The sequence below is a fragment of the Pinus tabuliformis genome, chromosome 4_2 (assembly GCF_031772625.1).
Source record: "Pinus tabuliformis cultivar Carrire ecotype Pingquan chromosome 4_2, CPIR1, whole genome shotgun sequence".
In the NCBI taxonomy this organism is placed as follows: Eukaryota; Viridiplantae; Streptophyta; class Pinopsida; order Pinales; family Pinaceae; genus Pinus; species Pinus tabuliformis.
In genome coordinates, this window is record NC_142304.1 from 980,343,258 (window position 1) to 980,366,649 (window position 23,392).

The 23,392-nt window shown below is 40.4% G+C and overlaps 1 protein-coding gene across 3 annotated transcripts in view; it reads right to left on the reverse strand.

Annotated features, from left to right (window-relative positions):
* The window catches only part of LOC149172951 (coilin-like), a 373,642-nt gene extending 351,910 nt beyond the window's left edge, over positions 1-21,732 (reverse strand). For all 3 annotated transcript variants that reach the window (XM_089424468.1, XM_089424467.1, XM_089424466.1), the window contains exon 1: positions 21,261-21,732. In XM_089424468.1, the coding sequence (XP_089280594.1) occupies positions 21,261-21,461 (201 nt within the window). In that variant the 5' untranslated portion in view covers positions 21,462-21,732. The remainder of the gene's footprint in view (positions 1-21,260) is intronic.
* Positions 21,733-23,392: the final 1,660 nt, after the last annotated feature.

Consider the following 23,392-nt stretch of genomic DNA (forward strand, 5'->3'; position numbering starts at 1 on the left):
CTTAAAACCCTTGTTGCAGCCTACAAGTTACAACTATGAGTCAGAGTTATTCTAGGAACAACGACAGCAACATGATGCACAAGACGAAATTGAAAGCAATCACAGAAGGGCAAGAAATCAGAATAGGCCTTTGCATGGTGTAGATTCTGAAGGCCCACCAAGAGATCCGGCAAAATTTGCGAAGGGAAAATTTAATCCTCTAAAACCAATTCTAATCTATGTAACCAAACTTCCAAAAAAAATCCAAAAGTTGGTGGTGGCTCATGTGATTGGGTCTGCAATATTTGTGGGCATCACTTTGTTGGCAACTATACCAGGGTGAAGCAACATATTTTGGCTATTACAGGTAAAGGAGTCAATATGTGTCCCTCAAAGAACCTGAATCCAGCTCAAAGAGAGCAACTTTGGAGGCTAGAAAGGGCAGCCAATGGAAAAGGATTGTTTTCTAGCAAAAATGTTGATCCATGCACAAATATGCCTCCATCCAGTGCTTCATCAAAAAAGACAAAGGGTTCTACTAGTGCATCTCATTCTTGTGCAATGGGTGCTACAGTGTCTAGGATGTACAATGTTCTAGATCGAGATGACACAGATGATGCACTTGGAAAATTTATCTTTGCTAATGGAATTCCCTTCCATGTTGTTCATTCTCATTATTACAAGGAAATGGTCCAAGCAAATGCAAAAATAGGGCCTTCATATGTACCACCCGAAGAACATAAGCTAAGAACAACAATTTTAGATAGACAAGTGTCCAAAATTAATGTGCAAAAAGAGAGAATGAGACAAACAAGGTTGAGGTTTGGTTGCTCTATTGTTATGGATGGATGGGTTGACATCCGAAAATGCCCACTAATCAACATCATAGTGACATCTGCAAAAGGTTCGTTCTTTCTTAAAGTTGTTCACTGTTATGGAAAGCGCAAGGATGCATCTTTCCAATTTAAGCTTCTTTGAGAAGCTATAGAGGATGTTGGGGCTAATAGTGTGGTGCAGGTTGTGACAGATGCAACAGCAGTATGCAGATCAGTTGGATTATTGATTCAAAGCAAGTATCAACATATTTTTTTGGATTCCTTCTTGTGTGCATGCACTTAGTAACGCATTGAAAAATTCGGTGGATATCAGACTTGGTGGCAGCTGCTAGAGATGTGCAGATGTTTATCTACAACCACCACACCTCCTTGGCCATGTATAGGGCTCACACAGGAAAGGAATTCTTCAAGCCCACCGATACTAGATATGCTAGCTATTTTCTCTTATTGGAGAGGATGCTAAAGGTACAAGCACCACTACAATCCTTGGTTGTGAGTCCAGAGTGGGGAAGGTGGTCAGAATCAAAGACAGACTCGGGGAAGAAGGTCGGGCTTCAGGTGTTGGACAATGATTGGTGGGCAGATTTTTCTTATTTGGTGTCATTCTTGGCCCCTATTGTGGAGGTCATTCATTGCATTGATTCAAATGCACCTAGTCTTGAAGAAATCTATGAGACCTTTGATAGCATGTTGGGTTGTGTGAAGGAAGTTATTCAGCAAAGGGAGCCCTCATTAGAGTTCTATTCATCCCAAATTCGACCCATCATTCAACGTAGGTGGGATCGCATGAACACATCTTTGCACATGGCAGCATATGCATTAAACCCAAAATGGTATTTATGTTGAAAGGCCTGGGAGAGTGCCTCCTATTGATGATCCTGAGGTAAAGAATGACTTCCTAGATGTAATTGTGAAGATGTACAGTGAGGAGGAGGGGGAAAAATTTCGAAGATAGTTTGTTCAACTTGCATATCTTAGTGGCCCCTTCAACATAGGTGGTGCTCGGGCAGATCGCATAGATCTAGCCCATGATGACCCGATTGGTTGGTGGAGGAAGCATGGGGATGGTGCTCCAAAGCTCAAACATCTAGCTATGTGTTTGTTGTCTCAGATTGCTAGTTCCTCCGCAGCAAGACGAACTCGTCCACATATAGCTTCATCCACTCTATCAAGAGGAAACAAGCTTACCTCTAGAAGAGCTGAGAAGTTAGTTGTTGTGCACAGTGCCCTACGTCTTGAGCATAGGAAGACACCTGATGTATCACAGTTGGACTCTTGGTGTATCAGAGTTGACTTTTATTTCAATATTCAGTATTCATAATTGGAACTTCAATATGGTTTAAAACTTTAAACATTTATTTTCATTGTACATTGTTAGTAGTTATACCATACAGTTACAAACTTCATGTATGATGTATGATGTATGATGTATGATTATATGATATCATGTTTTTCGTTTTAAATTTGTTTCAGTTATATGATTCATCGATTTATCATTTATCCTTCACGGTGTAAGTGTTACATATTATATAATGATAAAGACAGTTACATTATAAAATTTCAATGACATATCGTATATGTTAAAATTGCAACTAGGGCCAAACTCCATGTGGGTCATCTTATTTACGGCAGCTGGTATTTTTCTTGGATCCCTCTCATTGAGAGGTATAGGATTGATCTAAAGATCATCCAATTTCGATAAGTATTCATGGAGATATGAATTTATTTGTGTTATGGGACAATTCGTCAAAGTCAGCCAACAACCAAATAACCCCCACATGTGCTCAACGTTTTAGTATAAAAGGAGATGACTTGAGAGTCATTTCACACAAACTTCACTATTGATTTCTCTCCACTTGCTTTGGGTTTTAGTGGAAAAGAAACCTAGGAGGATGAAGCCCTAGACGCAAGAGGAAAGAAGGCTAAACAAGTTGTCCTAGCCGCAGTAAGGAAGACAGGCCAACGAGGGTTTGAAGGGACGTTGGAGATCAACTTCAGGTGACCGAGTGCTGGAAGGAGGCTTTATCTATGCTACTAGGGGAAGCCTTCTATAAGTTGTCTAAGGAAAACCTATACGTTGTTTAGAGGAGGTCTCTACAAGCCCTAGCCGCAGTCCAACAAGTGCCACAAGCTGGTGTTATAATATGCCCTAGACGCAGTCAAGGAGGAGGCTCAATACAAGCCCTAACCGCAAACAGAAAGGGTCAAGGAACAGTGTGGAAGAGGTCTGCTACAAGAGGCCGAGTTTGGTGACTGTCTTAAGGCTAAAAGAGGTTGTATCTAGGGCCGAAAGGGCAAGTTGCTAGGCCAAGTAGAGGAGAAGCAAAACGTTGGAATTTGAGTGACTATTTGGGCACGTTGAGGAGGTTGAAAGCTACAGCAAGCTAGGCCGCAGGCCATAGCAACCCGTTGGAGTTATTTTAGGGCTGCGTTGAGGTGGACAGACCCTTAAGAGGACAACGTGGCATAGGAGGAGCCTCTCCAAGGTTGGTCGCAGCACTAGAGGGCTAGTCTTGCTGACTGTACGTTGGGTTAAGGGTAGTGGTACATGCCCTAACCAAAAGTGCAGGCACAGTAGTGCTAACAATGGGACAGCAGCAATCGCAACATGGTGCAGCAATGCCACGTAGGAGTAGCAATGCCACATGGCAGCAACAAGCACATGGACAGCAATGTGGCAGCATGGTACAGCAAGCACATGGAACAGTCGTGTGGCAGCATGGTGCAGCAAGCACATGGACAGCAGTGTGGCAGCATGGTGCAGTAAGAACATGGGACAGGTGGCATCATGGTGCAGCAAGCACATGGGATAGCAGTGTGGCGCATGGTGCAACAAGCACATGGGACAGCAGTGTGGCAGCATGTTGCAGCAATGGTACATGAGGCAGTACAGTGATGGGTACAATCATGATTAATGAAGCATGATGAGATGCAGCATAGTGATGATGGGTGCAGCATGATGATGAGGAGCAACACAATGATAGGTGCAGCAAGGTGGCGAAGTCACCTTGGAGAATCAGTTGAAGCAGCATGTCTTAAACTTAGTTCAGCTACCTCATGTATCATCTTATTAGAGATGATCTATGCTCTTATTTAGATAAGTCAAAGTGTTGACTTCTTTTGTAAATGTACTATCTCTCTCTCTCTCTCTACTAAAATATTGAAGAACATATAAGAAGAATTGATCAAGGGTTTCCCCACATTGGGGTTTGTCTCTGGCTAGCGCCACATCTTGTGTCCTCTTGTCTTGGCTGGTCTTCTGCGATTTATGTTTATGTTCTATCTGTAATTTACTATAATGCTGATGTGATTGCTAATCTGGAAAAGATATTGAGCTAACTGTGAAAATTGAAATAAATTGCTCTAAGCATAGAACATACCTCGAATTAACATGGTATCAGAGCTGAGGTGAAGTCAAAGCCCAGGCAAGAGAGAAAGAGCAATCGCTGAAGACATTTGGGAAAGGACAAAAGGATCAATGGATTCCTCATCCCTCTTCAAATTCACCAAGGGTGAAGTCGAAGTAGAGAATATTATCCAAGTGGCGCAGCGAAAGCTTCTGATGGCCTACCTAAAGATCACTTCACTGGGAAGACCAGATCTAAGGGTAGAAGAAAAGGCAGATGCCTTGTTTGTAATAAGTTCAGCGATTATGCGAAGGAGTGTCTGAATGGTAGGGATACATCACTTGGTGAGGATAACAATCATTCCAAGGACATCTTCAATGATCAGAGGAATGACAGGTAATGCAAGTCATCAAGGAAACGGTCGACTCTTCAGAGAAAGCAAGGAACTCCAGTTATGAAGAATCAAATGTTGTCTTTGGTAAGATAAAGCAACATGATCTTATATTGGCCCTCTCCTCCAGACTCTTTGGGAATCTGGCTTATTGATTGTAGTGCTTCAAGGCACTTCATCGAATAGAAGGGTGCCCTAATTTTGTAGAGATGGAAACAATCATGGGATTATACTTGGACTCAATGCCACCTATCCCGGAAAGGGTGTAGGGAATGTTACCCCTCAATTGAATGAGGGTAACTTGATTCATTTACAAGAATCTCTTTTATGTACCTGATCACAAGAAGAACCTGGTGTCCATTTCGGCAATGGAAATCAAAGGTTTCAAGGTGGCATTCATAGATGGAAAGGTACATGTTTGAAAATAGAATTTTCAAAGATGCTTTTACTCATGGGTTCAAGGTTGGCAATTTGTATCAATTTGCAGGAAGTCCATTGGGGACCATGTCAGTTGACACATCTCATCTATAGCACCGAAGGTCTACTTTATGGGGCCCTACCTGATGTGAGTCAGATGGTGACAGGGATGCCTGAATTCAAAAAGAGCATGAAGGTACATGTCTGAGATGTACCGAAGGAAAATATTACAAGGGGACCATTCCCCTCATGAGATTCATGATCGGGAATCTCATGTATGCAGGTGGAAGAAAGCCCTTTATGGCTTGAGGCAAAACACCACGGGCTTAATATGAGAGGATTTATAGTTGTCTGAAGAAGCTGAGATTCACTAGGATTGAAGTCAATCCAAACCTTTGCTTGAAGGTTGTGGATGATAGACCTCTCATACTGGCACCTTATGAGGACGACCTCTTTCTGACAAGTGCAGACCCTCTCATTTGCAAAAGTAAGAGGGAGTTGGATTCCAGAGTTGGAATGGTGAACTACAAGCCCGTGACTACCTCAATGGAGCTTAACTTTCAGAAGTTATGCGGTAGTGATGCCGGACCAGATTTGGGAAATGCCTCTGAGTTTCATAAACTCATTCGCATTGATGTTCTTGGTGAACTTTCGTCTGTACATATGTTTTGCAGTTAGCGTGTTGAGCTCATATATGGTTAAGCCTCACTGGATTGGTGCCAAGAATCTTCTAAGGTATCTTCGGTGCACAATCTCTCATGGATTGACATACACTGCCGAAAATGTGAAGCTGCATGATTATTCGAATGCTGACTGGGCAGGTAGTGTGGAGGATCGCAAGAGCACTTATGAGTGCTGGTTCTCTTAGGGTTCTGCTTCGATATCCTGGATGAGTAGGAAGTTGAGACCGAATACATAGCTACGAGTATGACCTCGTGTGAATCTGCCTGGTTGCGAAAGCTCTTCAGTGAGTTCTTTGACACATGATGGATACCACCGTGATCTTCTATGTCAACCAAAGGGGGATTCGATTATTGAGGAATCCCATATTCTATGATTGCTCCAACATATAGACATCAAGTACTACCTTATCTGGGATATGGTACATCGATGAGCAAGAAGGCTCCATTGCATTGGGACTGATGTGCAAGTCACAAACATTCTATCGAAGCCCCGAGGAAAGGTCAAATTTGTGACTTTCCAAAACGACTTGGAGTCATTGAGAGACCCTCTAATGAGGGTCCTATATGATGCATGCAATGAGCTATGGGAACTCCGGGGGACTTGGGGTACTTCTTGGAGCAACAAGCGACCATAAGGCGACTCACCCTCCCCTAATGATGTGTTGTGTACAAGATGAATGGTTCAGCCTTCCCCTGTGATACCCCGTGGCGACTTATGGACAGGATGAGTGGTTCTCCGGTCGAGGCATCCTACCCATGCAGTCTGGGACCCATGGGAAGTACCTCTCATTTGGTCAATGAGTAGGGAAATGGGGTTAGGGGCCACAGTAGTACTATCAATGGACGCATTGTTGTATCTACCGTACTCCCTATGCTAGGATGACCTCCATTGATCTGGGATCAATTGAAACTAGCTTCGAGTCAGTAAGAGTGATATAGCTCACTCACTCTTGGAACTGATCTTGGATCAATATGAGTGGTTTGAGACACTCTCTTGATATTGATCTGGGATCAATGAAACTAACTTCGGGTTAGTATGAGTAGTTTGAGACACTCTCTTTTGATATTGATCTGGGATCAATTAGAACTGACTTTGGGTCAGTAAGAGTGACATAATTCACTCTCTTTTGGAACTAATCTGGGATCAATAAGAGTGGTATGACACACTCTCTTCATATGGGACTAACTTCGGGTCAGTAGAGAATGGTATGAGACATTCTCGATCAATTATTCTTCTTCATGGTTCAGTAGAGCAATGCAATGCACTGATGGCAGAGATAGTACAGTCTGGCAGATGGATCAGTGGATGGAGTTCTCCCTAGTTGAGAGGGAGTGTTAAAATTGGCAACTAGGGCCAAACTCCATGTGGGTCATCTTATTTACGGCAACTAATATTTTTCTTGGATCCCTCTCATCGAGAGGTATAGGATTGATCTAAAGATCATTCGATTCCGATAACTATTCATGGAGATATGAATTTATTTGTGTTATGGGCCAATTCGTCAAGGTCGGCTAGCAACCAAATAACCCCCACATGTGCTCAACGTTTTAGTATAAAAGGAGATGACTTGAGAGTCATTTCACACACACTTCACTCTTGATTTCTCTCCACTCGCTTTGGGTTTTAGTGGAAGAGAAATCTAGGAGGATGAAGCCCTAGACGCGAGAGGAAAGGCTAAACAAGTTGTCCTAGCCGCAGTAAGGAAGACAGGCCAGCGAGGGTTTGAAGGGACGTTGGAGGTCAGCTTCAGGTGACCGAGTGTTGGAAGGAGGGTTTATCTACGCTGCTAGGAGAAGCCTTCTATAGGTTGTCTAAGGAAAACCTATACGTTGTTTAGAGGAGGTCTCTACAAGCCCTAGCCGCAGTACAACAAGTGCCACAAGCTGGTGTTATAATATGCCCTAGATGCAGTCTAGGAGGAGGCTCAATACAAGCCCTAACAGCAAACAGAAAGGGTCAAGGAACAGCATGGAAGAGGTCTATTATAAGTGGCCGAGTTTGGTGACTGTCTTTAACGCTGAAAGAGGTTGTATCTAGGGCCGAAAGGGCAAGCTGCTAGGCCAAGTAGAGGAGGAGCAAAATGATTGAATTTTAGTAACTGTTTGGGCACGTTAAGGAGGTTGAAAGTTACAGCAAAGTTAGGTCGCAGGCCATAGCAAGTTGTTGGAGTTATTCTAGGGCTGCGTTGAGGTGGACAGACCCTTAAGAGGACAACGTGGCATAGGAGGAGCCTCTCCAAGGTTGGCTGCAACACTAGAGGGCTAGTCTTGCTAACTGTATGTTGGGTTAAGGGAAGTGGTACATGCCCTAACCAGAAGTGCAGGCACAACAGTGCTAACAGTGGGACAGCAGCAATGGCTACATGATGCAGCAATGCCACATAGGAGCAGCAATGCCACATAGCAGTAGCAAGCACATGGACAACAGTGTGGCAGCGTGGTGGAGCAAGCACATGGGACAGCAGTGTGGCAACATGGTGCAGCAAGCACATGGGCAGTCGTGTGGCAGCATGGTGCAGCAAGCACATGGGACAGAAGTGTGGCAACATGGTGCAGCAATGGCACATGGGACAGCAATGGTACATGATTCAGTACAGTGATGGGTACAGTCATGATTAATGAAGCATGATGAGATGCAACATAGTGATGATGGGTGCAGCACAGTGAGGTGTAGCATGATGATGAGCAGCACAATGATAGGTGCAGCAAGGCAATGGAGTCACCATGGAGAATCAGTTAAAACAGCATGTCTTCAACTTAGTTCAGCTACCTCATGTATCATCTTATTAGAGATGATCTATGCTCTTATTTAGCTAAGTCAAAGTGTTGACTTCTGTTGTAAATGTACTATCTCTCTCTCTCTATTGAACTATTGAAGAACATATAAGAAGAATTGATCAAGAGTTTCCCCACATTGGGGTTTGTCCCTGTCTAGCGCCACATCTTGTGTCCTCTTGTCTTGGCTTGTCTTCTGATTTATGTTTATGTTCTATCTGCAATTTACTATAATGCTGATGTGATTGCTAATCTAAAAAAGATATTGAGCTAATGGTGAAAATTGAAAGAAATTGCTCTAAGCATAGAACATACCCAAAATTAACAATATATTCCATATTTATAAGTTTTTAAGACCCCAACATCCCCCTACATTTCCTAAAAATTGGTAGGGAGCTTTTGCATAGGATGCTCCTGCGTATCCTCACTTCCTCGTCCCCACGTCCCAAAAACTTGGTGGAACATTAGATTTACATCCAATGAGACCAGGCAAAGAAAAGAATTTTGCGAGAATATCCAAATCTGATTTGGTTCGGGGCCCTTACCAAAGTCACGAGCATCTAACATAACTATCAACAGAAGTTGAAGTGCCTCGACTCCTTGGTGAGTCCCGAGACTTTCAAGAATTGTAGAATTGCATTTTGAAGATTGAATCAAATTATGCATGGTATTTGGAGAACTGCCATCAATGATTGCAACAAGATCACTAGTATCAAGTTGGAAGCCATCTACATTACTAATTAGATTAAACTTTATATATTCGGCAAACAAATTACTCGAGTAATAAGATTCTTCTAATTGAGCATCCAAGGATGGGTAGATTGGATAAATATCATGAGCAATTTGAACTAAGGAATTCTCCTCATGCAAGACTATAAATGATAAAGAATGGAATGGATACTTAATAAGTTTCTTACCTTCATCTTCCTCATGGATGACCTCACTACCTTGTGTCAATTCGGAATCCAAATCATTAGATGGAGTATCCCCATCACAAGTTAATGCCTTACAAAAGGTGGAACACAAGGGATAGTGAGGTGAAGAGGAACTTTCAATAAAAACATCTTCTTTAACCAAATTAGATTCAAGATCTAAATATCTCAAAACAAAGTCTTCTTGAGAGACCAAAAGATCAAAAGGTGAACTTGGGCAACCACCATTATATACAACAACAAAGTCAGAATTAACAGAATGAAGGTTGTCCAAGACTTCAGACTGATTAAGCAAATTGGCTTTATTTGATTCATCATCGAGATTGCTAGATTCAAAAATCGACAAAAGGATGGGTGAACATTATCTTCACATGGAGGATTCTGAAAAGAAAAAGAAAAAAAGAAGAAAGATCGAAAGAATCCTCATCTTGTTGTTCCTCTACCTATGAAACATGACTACCTTGCAACCGATCACTAATTGGATTTGGAAGAGATTGATCAAACGTATCAGGGGGCAAGGGATTATGAGAAAAAGAAGATAAAGGATAACAAGGATCAAAATTAGATTAAAGACTAGAGTTATGAGTGTAAATATCATCCTGAGGAATGGAAGTATGAACCTTTACATGAGGCTTCATGAACCATTCCAAGGTTTCCTCCATTGGATCTAAACCATGGAAAGCGGAAGAAGATTGAGGAGATGGATCAAGAATTCAATTTCTGGATTTCCCAACTTCAACATTGTCACGAGGAGGCACCCAAATCGATACTGGAAAAGGAGGGCAAGGAACAATAGGTTCCTCCTCTGAGATTAGAGGTGTCTCACAGTTTACAAAAGTTGGGGAAAGAGGAACATCTAGGGGTTTAGATTCACACTGATTCAAAGAAATCCGAACCAAACGTTCAAACTTTCGCTTAAAGAAATCCCAATCCATATCTTCTTCAGGAAACTCATAACATAAGTGAAGAAATCTACCAGCAAAATCATCAAATGATTCATTAGGCTCCATTCTAAGTCGATTAATTCTTTTATAAACATCTAGATTATCATATCTATCAAAAGCTTGATGAGGCTCCTTAAGAAATTGACGAAAAGAATGAATGGAAGCAGATGGTAAGGTATGAAAAGAGTGAGGGTGAATAGAATACACATAACATTTTCATCATTGACTTCAAGATATTTACAAAGCCCAAGAAAATCATTTATGTGTTTGGAAAAAAAGGTACCACCCTTGCCATCAAACCTGAATTGAGACAAGACATGAAAAAACTCTGCAAAGATTGAAAGTTTACCAGGATATAGGTTAGAAAAACACTTCGAGATTATGATTTGAGAATGAGCAATTAAAGATAAGAGATTCAACACATACTCAAAGGGCACAACTTGTTATTTGGCCCTCCTTCTAGCACCAAAATGTTGACGGTGCTAGATACCGCCAAGATACAAGGGGTCTCCCCGATGTGAAAACCCAATTAGACCTCACACCGTTTGGAGTAGGAGCCCCATCCGGAGTATTAGCCCGGCCACCATAATTGTAAGGTTCGCCTTGGTTTCAATGAATAACATAAGAGACTATATACATAAAACTTAAACAAGCAAGTCGACATTGTGAAACACCGATTGTAATGTGTAAAAGGAGACTTTCACAAGAAGGGAGACAAAAGTGAGCCTCTAGAAGGAAGTATTAGTACTAACCTAAGAGAGGCACACGAGAAAAGAAAGATTTGTTAGTTATATAGCGAAGTAGTTCACATAGACAAAACGATCATTAAACCACATACAACACACCTTCAACAAGATAAGCACCAAGGCCACGGAAATAGTTCAATTTCCTTGGTACATATGAACACAACATATACCGTGAACATCTCAAGAATAGTCCTAAAACATTCACAATACATCCATGAAAATGTGTTGGATTGAGCTTCAATTATAGGGTGAAAGATCCAAGTACACAGTTATAATAGTGAGACACTAGTTACAATAGTGGAACATTAAGTCACTTCTTGCTTCTCCAAAAAATAGTTCTCTCTCCCACAACAAGTAAAGAAGCCAAGACTAGCACTCTAAAGCTTAAGCCTCCAAAAGCCCTTTGCTTGAGTTATGAGGTTGCTTTTATAACAAGGGGGATGACCTTTCATATCCCCATGACTCTTGAGTTACCCTCATGACTCTTGGACTTCAATTATGACCTTTGGACTTCTATGCAACTCTTGAACTTCTAAATGACTTTTGGACTTCTCCTAAAGACATTTTGTCCATATATGACTAAGTGACTCTTCATGTTCCACATGACTCTTGGACTTCCACACATTACATTTTGTCCTTTTCTTGAGAATACATCATTACATTCCACATGATGATGTGGCATGACACATGGACATACATTGACCACTATGATGACACTTGTACAAGTTACAACTTGACAATGATGACATGGACTTCATGATGAGGTGGCAATGCCAAGTTGTCTTCCTTGTTGCTTCATCTTGCATTCTTGATGATAGATCTAATCTATGCTTCATCTTCATGAAGGATCCACTTTGTTGCTTATCTTCACCCTCCAAAGGGTCTTGGATCAACATTGGAATCCTCTGAGTCATCATGCAATATCTTCTTTCTGTTTCGGTCCATGATCTGCTCCATCTCTCCATGACAGCTATCTTTGGTGTTTCTTCTCTGCAGGTGTTTCTTTATGCTTTCTCCTTGTGATCTGCACTTGAGCATCACCTTGTCAAGCTAGGAAGGTACTCTTGCCAATGAAAATCATTCATGACGAGGAGAAATCAGTCTAAAAAGATCTATTTTATCACTACCTAGGTCATGGAATGATCTGCTCATAATAGGCCTTTGAGAGAGTTAAAACTTAAAAGAAGAAGGCTTGATTAAGAGGGCGCAGTCAAACTCATAAAGGCTCACAAGAGGCCTTCAAGGTGCGCTTGTGCGCTCAAGCAAGTAAGAGAGGGCATCAAGGGGCGCAAGGGCGCACTTTGAAGAGACGAAGGAGTGAGGCTTCAAGCCTGCAGGCCTTCAAGTTGCGCTCATGTGCTCAAAGAGACTAAGAGGGCGCAAGGGCGCACTCCGAAGAGACAAAGGAGTGAAGCTTCGGGCCTTCAGGCCTTCAAGGTTCGCTCATCCGCTCAAAAATACTAAGAGGGCGCAAGGGCACACTCCGAAGAGACAAAGGAGTGAAGCTTCGGGCCTTCAGGCCTTCAAGTTGCGCTTATGCACTCAAGGACAAGGAAGGCGCACTGGTGCATGCCGAAGGGAAGAAGGGAAAACATTCAAGCCTTCGTGGTGCGCTCATGCGCTCAAGGAGGACACAAGGGTGCATGCCAAAAAGACGAAGGGGAAACACACAAGCCTTCAGGATGCGCTTATGGGGTCAATGAAGGCACAGTTCTTCGTGTCAAAGGAGTGCGCTCAAGTGAAGTATTCAGGCTTCGTGATTGCGCCATGTGCTCAAAGGGAAGGATGAAGCTTCGTGCTTTGTGATTGTGCCATGCGCTCTAAGGCATCGCGCTTCATGAGTGCGCCATGCGCTCTAGGAGAAGGTTCATGCCTCGTGAGTGTGCCATGCACTCAAGGAGAGCCCAAATATTCGAGTCGAAGGAGTGCGCTTGTTCTCTCAAAATGCGCTTTTGAGGGCAAGAAGGTCCTTGTTTGTCCAAAGTGCACTTTTTAGAGGAGAGAGGGTCCTTGTTCTTTTGGAGTGCGCTTTTTCAATGAAGAAGGCAGCAAAAGGCTAGACCACTTATCCGTGAAAGTACTAATGCACTATGAGAGGGAGGAGACCTTAGAAAATACTTAGTGCACAAGTATGGATAGAAAAGATATGTCAATGGGGCTCATGAATAGGCTACTCATTACCTAGTAATAAGGCTAATGCCTCTACAAATTGCGCTAAACAGTAGGACCAAGAAAGGGCCTCATAATGGCTAAGTGTAAGACTAATAGAGTAAGAGAGAAATGCATCCAATCACAACTCAAACATGGATTACACACATGAATGCCATTGATGCAATGGCCAGGGGAATGCACGGGACTCATGAACACAATAACACCTTGCAATGATAGCAAAGCAACACTTGCAAAAGCTAAATAAATTGAAGGCAACACGTGCTAGAGTGAAGATAACATGAGTATGACACTTGTTAAGACAACAATAAGCAAGAGTGATAGCCGCGAAAGTGAAGCGACACTTGTGAACACAGAGGCACACAAAAGCGACAATTGAGAAACTCACTGAAGTATAAGTACAATGGCAACCAAAGTGAGGAAGATTGTCAAAGAAAGTGCACGCTGACTGTCGACATGAGTTTAACACCGCACAAGCACCGTCTTGATGGATGGTGTTATGCCTATTCAAGCTTGCATAAAGGGAGTGTACTCAAGAACTCATCGAAGACTGAGTATGTGTGTGCAAGTGACTTGATAGTTTAAAACTAGGAAGAAGATTTGAACACTTTGCAAGACATCGAACGATCATGGAGTAGCCATAGAGCGACAAATCATAAGATCATCAGTAGGCTCCAAAATTCAAGTGTGAGCAAAATTTTGGAGGGCGTTGATCCCAGCGACAACAAGGGGGTCTTAAACTACCCTACTTATGATAAGGAACTCCATGCCCTAGTGCAAGTTGTGAAGAAGTAAGGCATTATCTGATGGGCAAGGAGATCATTATCCACATAGATCAGCAACCACAGTAGTATTTGAAAGCCTAGAATAAGCTTAAGCAAACCAGATATTACAAGTGGACGTGGTTTTTGTAGCAATTTCATCTAGTCATCAAGTACAAGAATGGAGACTCCAATAAGATGGGAGACATTCTTTCAAGGCCACCCACTTCTAAGATTACAGCATTAGAAACCTGTGTGCACATGGAGCCTTTCACCCACGATGCATAGAAGAGGATTACACAACAGATGAGGACTTCAAAGAGGTGTTTCAGTAGCTGCAAGGAGAAATTCATGCAGAAGAAATTGACTTTAAGGCAAACTAGCATCTCCAAAATAGGTTATTATAGAAGTTATACAAGCTTCGTGTTCCTAAAGGTGGAAGATTGTAGCTTATCAGAAAGGTTCACACCTCCAAGGTTGTAGGACATTTTAGTGTCGGGAACATAGTTGTTAACTTACAAAGTTGTGCATTAGCCCCGAATGCAATAAGATGTAGCATAGTGTATTAGAGGATGCATACTATGTTGTACTAGCAAGCCCAGAAATAGAAAACAAGGCCTATAGAATCCCTTACCTACACCCTCTCAACCTTGGAAAAACATTTCCAAAGATTTTGTGGGTAGTTTACCAATAACTCAGAAGGGGCATGGCTATTTATTTGTGGCAGATGACAAGTTCAACAAGATACTAGATTTCTCAAATAGGGATACCAGATTTCTCAAATGGAATATTGTTGTGAATTTTAATTTTTATTGATTATAACAAAATTATTGAGATTATAATTTCTCATATATCTAATTTATAATTTTATGATTTAAATTTCCAAAATTCTTTGAACCGGTTTGGACGCACTTTGGGATAGGAAGGAGCATCATCTCAAATAGGGTTACAAGATTACTCAAATAGGGATACCATATTTCTCAAATATATTTTTATTGATTATAATAAAATTTATTGACATTATAATTTTCATATATCTTATTTATAATTTTATGATTTAAATTTCCAAAATTCTTTGAATCGGTCTGGGTGCACTTTGGGATACTAAGGAGCATCATCTCAAATAGGGATACCTGATTTCTCAAATGGAATATAGTTGTGAACTTTTATTTTTATTGATTATAATAAATAGGGATACCAGATTTCTCAAATGGAATACTGCTGTGAATTTTTTTTATTGAAATTATAATTTTTCATATATCTAATTTATAATTTTATGATTTAAATTTCCAAAATTCTTTGAACAGGTTTGGGTGCACTTTGGGATACCAAGGAGAAACATCTCAAATAAGGATACCAAATTTCTCAAATAGGGATAGAGATTTCTCAAATGGAATATTGCTGTGAATTTTTATTTTTATTGATTATAATAAAATTATAGAAATTATAATTTTTCATATATCATTTATAATTTATGATTTAAATTTCCAAAATTCCTTGAACAGGTCTACATGCACTTTGGGATACCAAGGAGCATCATTTCAAATAGGGATACCAGATTTCTCAATGTCTTTTGGACTAGGCTTTAAGAGAAGATGGACACTAAGTTGAAGAAATCTACAACATTCCATAGCTGGACAAACAAAAGTAGTCAACAGAACTGTGGTGTAACTTTTTAGGGGTTACAATCAAAGGAAATCGAAGACTAGGGATGAAAATTTGACTCATAACTTTCTTTAGGTATTTGCCACCTTCAACCTTGGATGTTGAGTATGGACTAATCTTGTAGAATGCATCCCACCCACCCTTCTCTAAACCCCAAAACCTTGCTCTGAGCAAGAGCGTTATAGGAAGGCCCCTCAAAGCAAACTCCCAAACAGAGCCACGCTTATGCCTTGATTTTCATGCTCCCTAGAAATTTGGAACCATCACACTCCCAAGTGTCAAACCATGGTCCCGTACATGCTCCCCAAACGCTCCCTAGGCGCACCGTGAACACTCCCTAATGATAATATTAAATTCTTAAAGTAAAATTTTAACATTACCATTAATTGTTTCTAGATGTTTGAGAGTGGTTCCAAACTTCCAACCTCATCAGACTTGATATGAAGAAAATAAAATTACTTGTCCCATTCAAGATTCAACAAACTCAACGATTTTCAAAATTTCAAGATCGATGGGATCGTGGCATTTCAATGGATTATATCACATATGAGGATATGTGATTGGTATTTAATCAAGAGCACAAAGCCCTATATGTACCCCAATGTTGGTGGTGTTGATTGTTGAACTCCTTTGTTGCGGCCTTAGCAAAAATTTACCCTTCACTGAAAATCAAAATCATTGATTAAATGTTAAGATTTTTCTACCATATTTTAAGGCTTGAATTGGGCAATATCATCAATATTGGGTGGTGTCAACTAATCTCCATAGAGGATGGAGGTTGATGTCGAATTATTCCTTACAATTGCAACCCCAAATTTCCTTCATCCACCCAAAATTTTCAATAAATATTCTCGGCCTTTCCTTGTGTGGGGCCTTCATTTAACGAACAACCACTTTTGAATGTCATGATCGCAGAAATGAATGGATCTACAACCCAGCGAGATTGTGGGAAATGTCGAGACCACCATGGGACCATCATTTAACAAGAAACCACTTTTGAACAGCACAATTCCAGGGCCTCCCGAGACTACCGTGGGTTAACACTCGCATGGGGGGCACAGGGGAAACCACCATGTAATACCTTAGAGTTTTATCTTTCTTTCAGTTAGGGTTTCCACTTCGGATCTAAACTCCTTAACTTTTCAAATACTTCATCTTTTGTTTTGAGAAGGTAGAGCCATGTCTTTCTAGAATGGTCATCAATGTATGTTACATAGTAGAGATGACCTCCAAGTGATTTGTCAGACATGGGCCCACACACATCAAAATGAATGAGGTCTAATATCTCTTTAGACCTAGTTTCACTATTCGGAAATGGCTTTCTTCTATGTTTTCCCAAAGAGCAACCCTTGCACACACCTTCTTGATCTGACTTCATATTGGAGATGCCATGAACAAATTGATTAAGAGTAGGGATAACCTTATAATGTAGATGACCAGGTGAGATTTTCTTTTCTCAAGGAAAATACATTGTGAAGTTGCTAGAGAGATCCGGGGCGGTGGATTGCAAGTCTGTGTCTACTCCGATGGAACTCAACTTCAAGAAGCTATGCGAAAGTGTTGTTGGGCCCGAATTGGAAAATCCTTCCGAATATAGACAACTTGTGGGGATCCTGATGTTCTTGGTAAACTCCCAACCAGACATATGGTTCGTTGGGAATACGTTGAGACAATTTATGGTTGAGCCTCATTACATACATTGGATTGTTGCTAAGAATCTCTAGAGATATCTTTGTGGCACAATCAACTATGGTCTAAGATACACTGTCGGGAATTTGAAGCTACATGGATATACTGATGTTGACTGGGCTGGCAGTGTGGTGGATCGCAAGAGCACGTCTGGATGTTGCTTCGCATTGGGGTCTGCTTCAATTTCTTGGATGAGCAGGAAGAAAAAATCGATTGCTCTAAGCACCACTGACGCCGAATACATTGCAACTAGCATGGCCTGTTGTGAGGTTGTTTGGTTGAGGAAGCGATTTAGTGAGCTATTTGAGCACGTGTTGGATAGCATCGTGATCTACTATGACAACCAGAGTGGGATTCGCCTTTCAGAGAATCTCCTGTTCCACGACCACTCCAAGCACATTGATATCAGGTACCACTTTATCTAGTATATGGTACAATGAGGAGCAATAAGGCTCCAACACATCAAGACTAATGAGCAGGTTGCAGACATCCTCACAAAGCCCTCAGGGAAGGTCAAATTCTTAGCCTTCAAAGAGAGACTTGGATTCGTGGAAGAACCCTCCCATGAGGGTCCCACTTGAGTTGGACATTGAGCTCTAGGAGCTCCTAGGGGCTTGGGGTACTTCTTGGAGCTATGAGCGACTATATGGTGAGTGGTTCACCTTCCCTCATAGGTGCGTTGTGTACAGGGTAAGTGGTTCACCTTCCCTTGTTATACCCCATGATGGTTGACATGTGAGTAAGGTGAATGGTTCACCTTCCCCTACGATTGATGATATATGCATGGGATGAGTGGTTCACCTTCTCTTGCAGATGTCCCAGCATACATCCTACCCATGTAGTCTGGGACTCATGGAAAGTACCTCTCATCTGGCCAATGAGTTGGGAAAAGTGGATAGGGACCATAGCACTACAGATGGACGCATCGTGTATCGCTGTACTCCTTATGTCTAGGATGCATGACATTCGACAACTTGATCTGGGATCAAATCTGATTGGGGTTCTACCCTGGACTAACTTTTGTCAGTGGAGAGTAGCAAGGTCTTGTGACTCACTCTCGATCAATTCTTCTTCACTATTACATCATTGTTCAGCAGAGTTGAGATGAGATGCAGAGATGCTACATGATGACAGGATGGCATGATGGATTGGCAAGCGAAATTCTCCCTAGTTGAGAGGGAGTGTTAAAATTGGCAACTAGAGCCAAATTCCACTATTGGATAACTCATTTGATGGAGACGATGATTGCATTGAATTTCTCTTTTCAAGAGGGCCAAAATGAACCTAAAAATCGTCAAATTTGGACAAGCAAAAATGTGTTTTTGAATTTATGCCCACACATGTGCAAATTGTCAAGGTCGGCCACATCATCATGTAGGCTCATGAAGCCCAATGGACATGTCCCTTGAGACCCAACGACTTGTATAAATATAAATGACCTCAAACCTCATTTGGCATCATCTCACCTCACACATTCTTCTCTCTCTTTCTCTCATTGGTTCGTACAGCTATCGGGCATATCTTTTCTCTCACACATGTGGCAAGGAGGACGAATTTCAGGACAGAATTACAGGGCCGAAAATTTCAGAACTCTCCTGCAGTTTGACCAGCACTGACTTTGACTTTCTGGGCAGAATTTGAGTTCAAACTTTTGGGAAATTTTCTTTTGGGCAGGCCTTACTATTCGACACAAAAACCGAGGTGATCTGAGCACTTTGACCGCAGAGATAAATTGCAGGTTGACCACAGACTTTCAAGGCAGAATTTGACCAAGTTTGACCACTGACTTTGTGACTGTTTTGGGCTGACTTTGACCACTCCATAAGGCCAAGTTTGGCTGCATTGACCATTTTTTACTTTCTGGTTAGGGCTGAATTTGACTGCATTTGACTGCAGATTTGACAGGGTTGTTTTGACTTTGATTTGGCAAGTCAATTTTGACTTTTTGTACTCTCTCTCTCTCTCTTGAACATTTGATATAATAATAAGAAGAATTGATCAAAGGATTTTTCCCATCTTGGGGTTTTTCCCTAGCATCCGCCAAATCTAGTGTCCTCTTCTCTTGGCTTGTCTTCTACATATTGTTATTTCATGTTCTATCTACAATTACTATCAATGTGATTAATAGTTAATATGATTGCTGTTGGAAATTGTCATTGGGCTCCTAAAGGACATTGAAGTAATTGTGCTAAGCGTAGAACATACCATTGTTAACTAAAATTAACACCCCTCCTCAAAATCAGCAGCAGGGTTAAGAGCACCTACACCATATTCCAATTTTAGCATCGAGGGACACTAAAGTTTAAAGTGCCAATTACCCTCCAAGGCTAATTGAAGGGAGGGGACTCCCACCTTCAACAAAGGAGCTATGGTAATTTCCAAAGGAAGACCAACATGAGCTACTATCCAACTAATCTGCATCTATACAGCCTAAACCTACAAACAAAGCTCCATGTGTTTCCCTCTATAGATTTCCATCAAGGCATCAACCTCTAATATATTATTAGTTCTATCAACAACACAAATGGCCCAAGCCCTGTTTCTTTTCTAAGTATTCTGGGCAAATTTGTCTTTCCATTTGTTCCATCTTATTTTCCAATTCATCATCCTACACTACAATTTCACATTCTGTTTCTCGAACCTTTTCAACCCACAATGTAATCCTTCCAATTCAAAAAGCACACATCAACCCCAACAGCAACAACATTGTGCCATCACGATGACTCAACCCAACCAGAGTGACGATGCACCTACCTGACATTGCAGAACAGAAAGACTAAGGCAGCCAGCAAGAACAGTCCAGGCCACCCACAAGATACCACTCCCACTGTCCCAATACCTAGGAGCCAAATAAATAAAACCATTGTCAATCAAACCACCAAACAAGACGCCAAACATCGAAAATACAAGGAAGCAGAGAGTTACCAGTTTTGCTAAATCCACCACTACAACTAGGACAAGGGAGACAACGCCAATGACAGAGTTAACTGATAATGGCAGCTCCTCCACAACCAACGATCAAAAATGAAACGGAAATCTCCATAAAGGGCTGACAAAACCTGTAGTTCCTAAGGCTGAGTCGACCATATCTCGTATTCACTCCTTGATTCCCTCGTACTGTTCACTAAGGCAAATGCTTCCGGGAGATGGCGGGGACCAACGGAGATATCCCAGAGTAGTAATTCTTCGTTCCATCGGTCTTGCATGCTAAGACATGTGTTGAGCGGATGCATCGCATAATGGACTTCGTTAAAACTTGGGGTGGCAAAACGTGGCCCCTCCATTCACCTCTCGAACACCTTACTCTAATCGAACCCCGCAATTTTCTTGCGCATCCACCAATATATTTTGCCCAAGAAAGACGTGGAAGTATTCAATAGTCTTGAATTCCTGTGTGACTTCAAGGATCCTTTGAACAACCCAGCAAGGCTTGAGGCTCGTTAGAAGTCGAATAAAATAGAAGGATCTGATGAGAATTATGAAATACCCCACTATGGAAACTCTCTTAACTCATTTTTCATTTTTCAGACAAGATGGAAAAGCCTCGATGCAGAGCTAATGCTTCGGCCTCGTTGTTGTACACGCTAATAAACCCAGGTCTAAGTTTAATTCAATTTAGCCTTTTAAATATAATCCTTCAAATTTCAAGACTATTATTCAAAGGTGCTAACCACTGAATGAAAATTAACTAGACATTAAGTTGTCCACCTGAATCTGAATTCTAATCAAGAAAATTTAAAATCCAATTTGCTTGACAATACTTTGCAAAGCTTCAGCCATTGGCAACAATTTTCAACATATGCATTTCTATGGAGCTATGACGGAGCATTTTGCAGTTAACTCCTGTCTAAATTAACTTGTGACCTGCATGATCAAGACATATAAGATATAAACAACGGAAGTTTCTTTAGGAAAGAAACCCTTACCGAAAGCAAAATGCCATGAGGGCAACTGCGATGAAGCTGGAATGTAAAAGAAATATCAACTGCAATGTCAGCTATAGTCTTCAAGTACGGCTTCACAATCATCCAGCATTGCTCCAATCCCTCTGATCTCTGCCTCCTGCTTATCATATTTTGATCTTCGAATATCAAACGGATCCTCCGAACTGCGGCTGCGTCATCCATTGCTGCTCTTTTGGTTCAATAACGCCGAGTGTGAGATTAAACAAAACCCTTCATATAAATTCTCGTACAAACACTTCGCATCTCCGAATGAATTCTGGGCACATGAATGAATTCTGTAGCTTTGCGTCCCAACCGTCTATAGTTTCCAGGAATTTTTATTGCCACGGTTTCCTCTGCAATTTGAATTTCAAAATGGTTTTCACATCACAATGTAAAAGGGTATTGAGGCCCATCCTCGAGAAGCTGTGGTACATTGGAACAATTTCATATATGAATAAAAGAGGAGGTATTTGGACATTTTGGTGACTAGGTTAACTTAAGTTTTTAAGTTTAATATTTAAAAAGATATCTTAAATTTAGATTTAATTGTTTTTTTTTTGGGAGATAAAAAGGTTTATATCTATTTTTATTTTTATTTACTGAATAGTATGGAGAGATTTGATTTTTTTTGCTTAAAAAAATATATGTCAAGAGATTTAATTGTTCTCTACACTCGGTACATTTAGAGTTAAGATGGATCTAAGTTGATTTTAAAAATAGCATAATTTTTAGTTTTATTTTATATGTCAAATATATTTAAGTATTAATGTTTTATTTGTTAAATATATTTCTAACAAGATTGTAATTTCTTTTTGTTTAAAATATACTTATGATTGCACCATTAAAAAAACCCCGCTAAGGCACTTCATTTATTTATTAATAATTTTTTAATTTAAGTTATAAATGGACATCTTCATATATATTATTTATTTATTATTATAATGTTTAATGGGTTTTTTATCTACATATATTTTCATTTATTAAATCTTTAATATATATAATTATTTTATATTAATTCTATAACTTAATAACCCATTAGTTTTTAGTGGATGGATTTGATTATATACTTAATATTTATTTAATCTATTACTTTTTGCCGTGATTTTGTTAGAGTTCATGGTTTTGTAATTTATATTTATCCAACTCATGGCTTTGTAATTTATATTTATCCAATTTATTAATTTTTGTTTGTAATTTATACCTTTTAGTACCTATAATATGCAAATGTATTATAGGTGTTTATTGCAATTTGTTTGGAATAAATATAAGTAAAATGTGTTAGTTTGATAGTTGTGTAAATTAGAGTTATTTATATTGTTTGCTTGATTTACATTTATTTGAATGATAATTAGAGGTAAAATATATTAGTATCTTTTACATATTAGTATTAATTAATCATTTTGTAGTTATGTTTGTTACTCAAATTTTGTAGATAAAGAGATATTTTCTGATGCTCATGAAAAACTAGGATAAATGATGAAACATAAATAGTGAGCAATGGATGTGTAGAGGTTGAGGGGTGAGGTGTAACCACCTCCTCCCACACTTACCCAAGTTCATTGGTTTACGAGGGTAAATATGTGATGAGGAGTTACTATGATATGACTCAACCTCCTAGGTGTAGTTAAGGAAGTGGAATCGACACACCAAAACTTTAATGACTTCCCTCAAGTGCTACAGGACCCCTAAGGGCTAAACCACCCTTCCTAGTGCCCAAACCTTGAGTTAAACTTTTTTTTCAGTGAGCTGGACTCCCAAACGTTGGCACAACACTGTAGAAATTCAGTCGTAACCCTCCAGTCACATGCATAAGCCTGCAAGGTAGAGACTGCAGTCCTTTTCTCCTAGTTTTTTGCTTGCGACAGCAACATATGAGCCACTTTTTCAAGGTTAGTCTCCAGACCACTACCCAAAACTTAATGAAACTTTCCATAACAATAAATGACACAAAGACAAGGCCTTCCATACTAAACTTAGACAAAAAATTGACCTAATCAGACCTAACCATGACATACATGTCATCAAACAGATCATGAACATGTAATCTACAGCTCATAATTACATATGTAAACAATAAGGATCTCGTATTTATCTAAGAATCATCAAGAAGG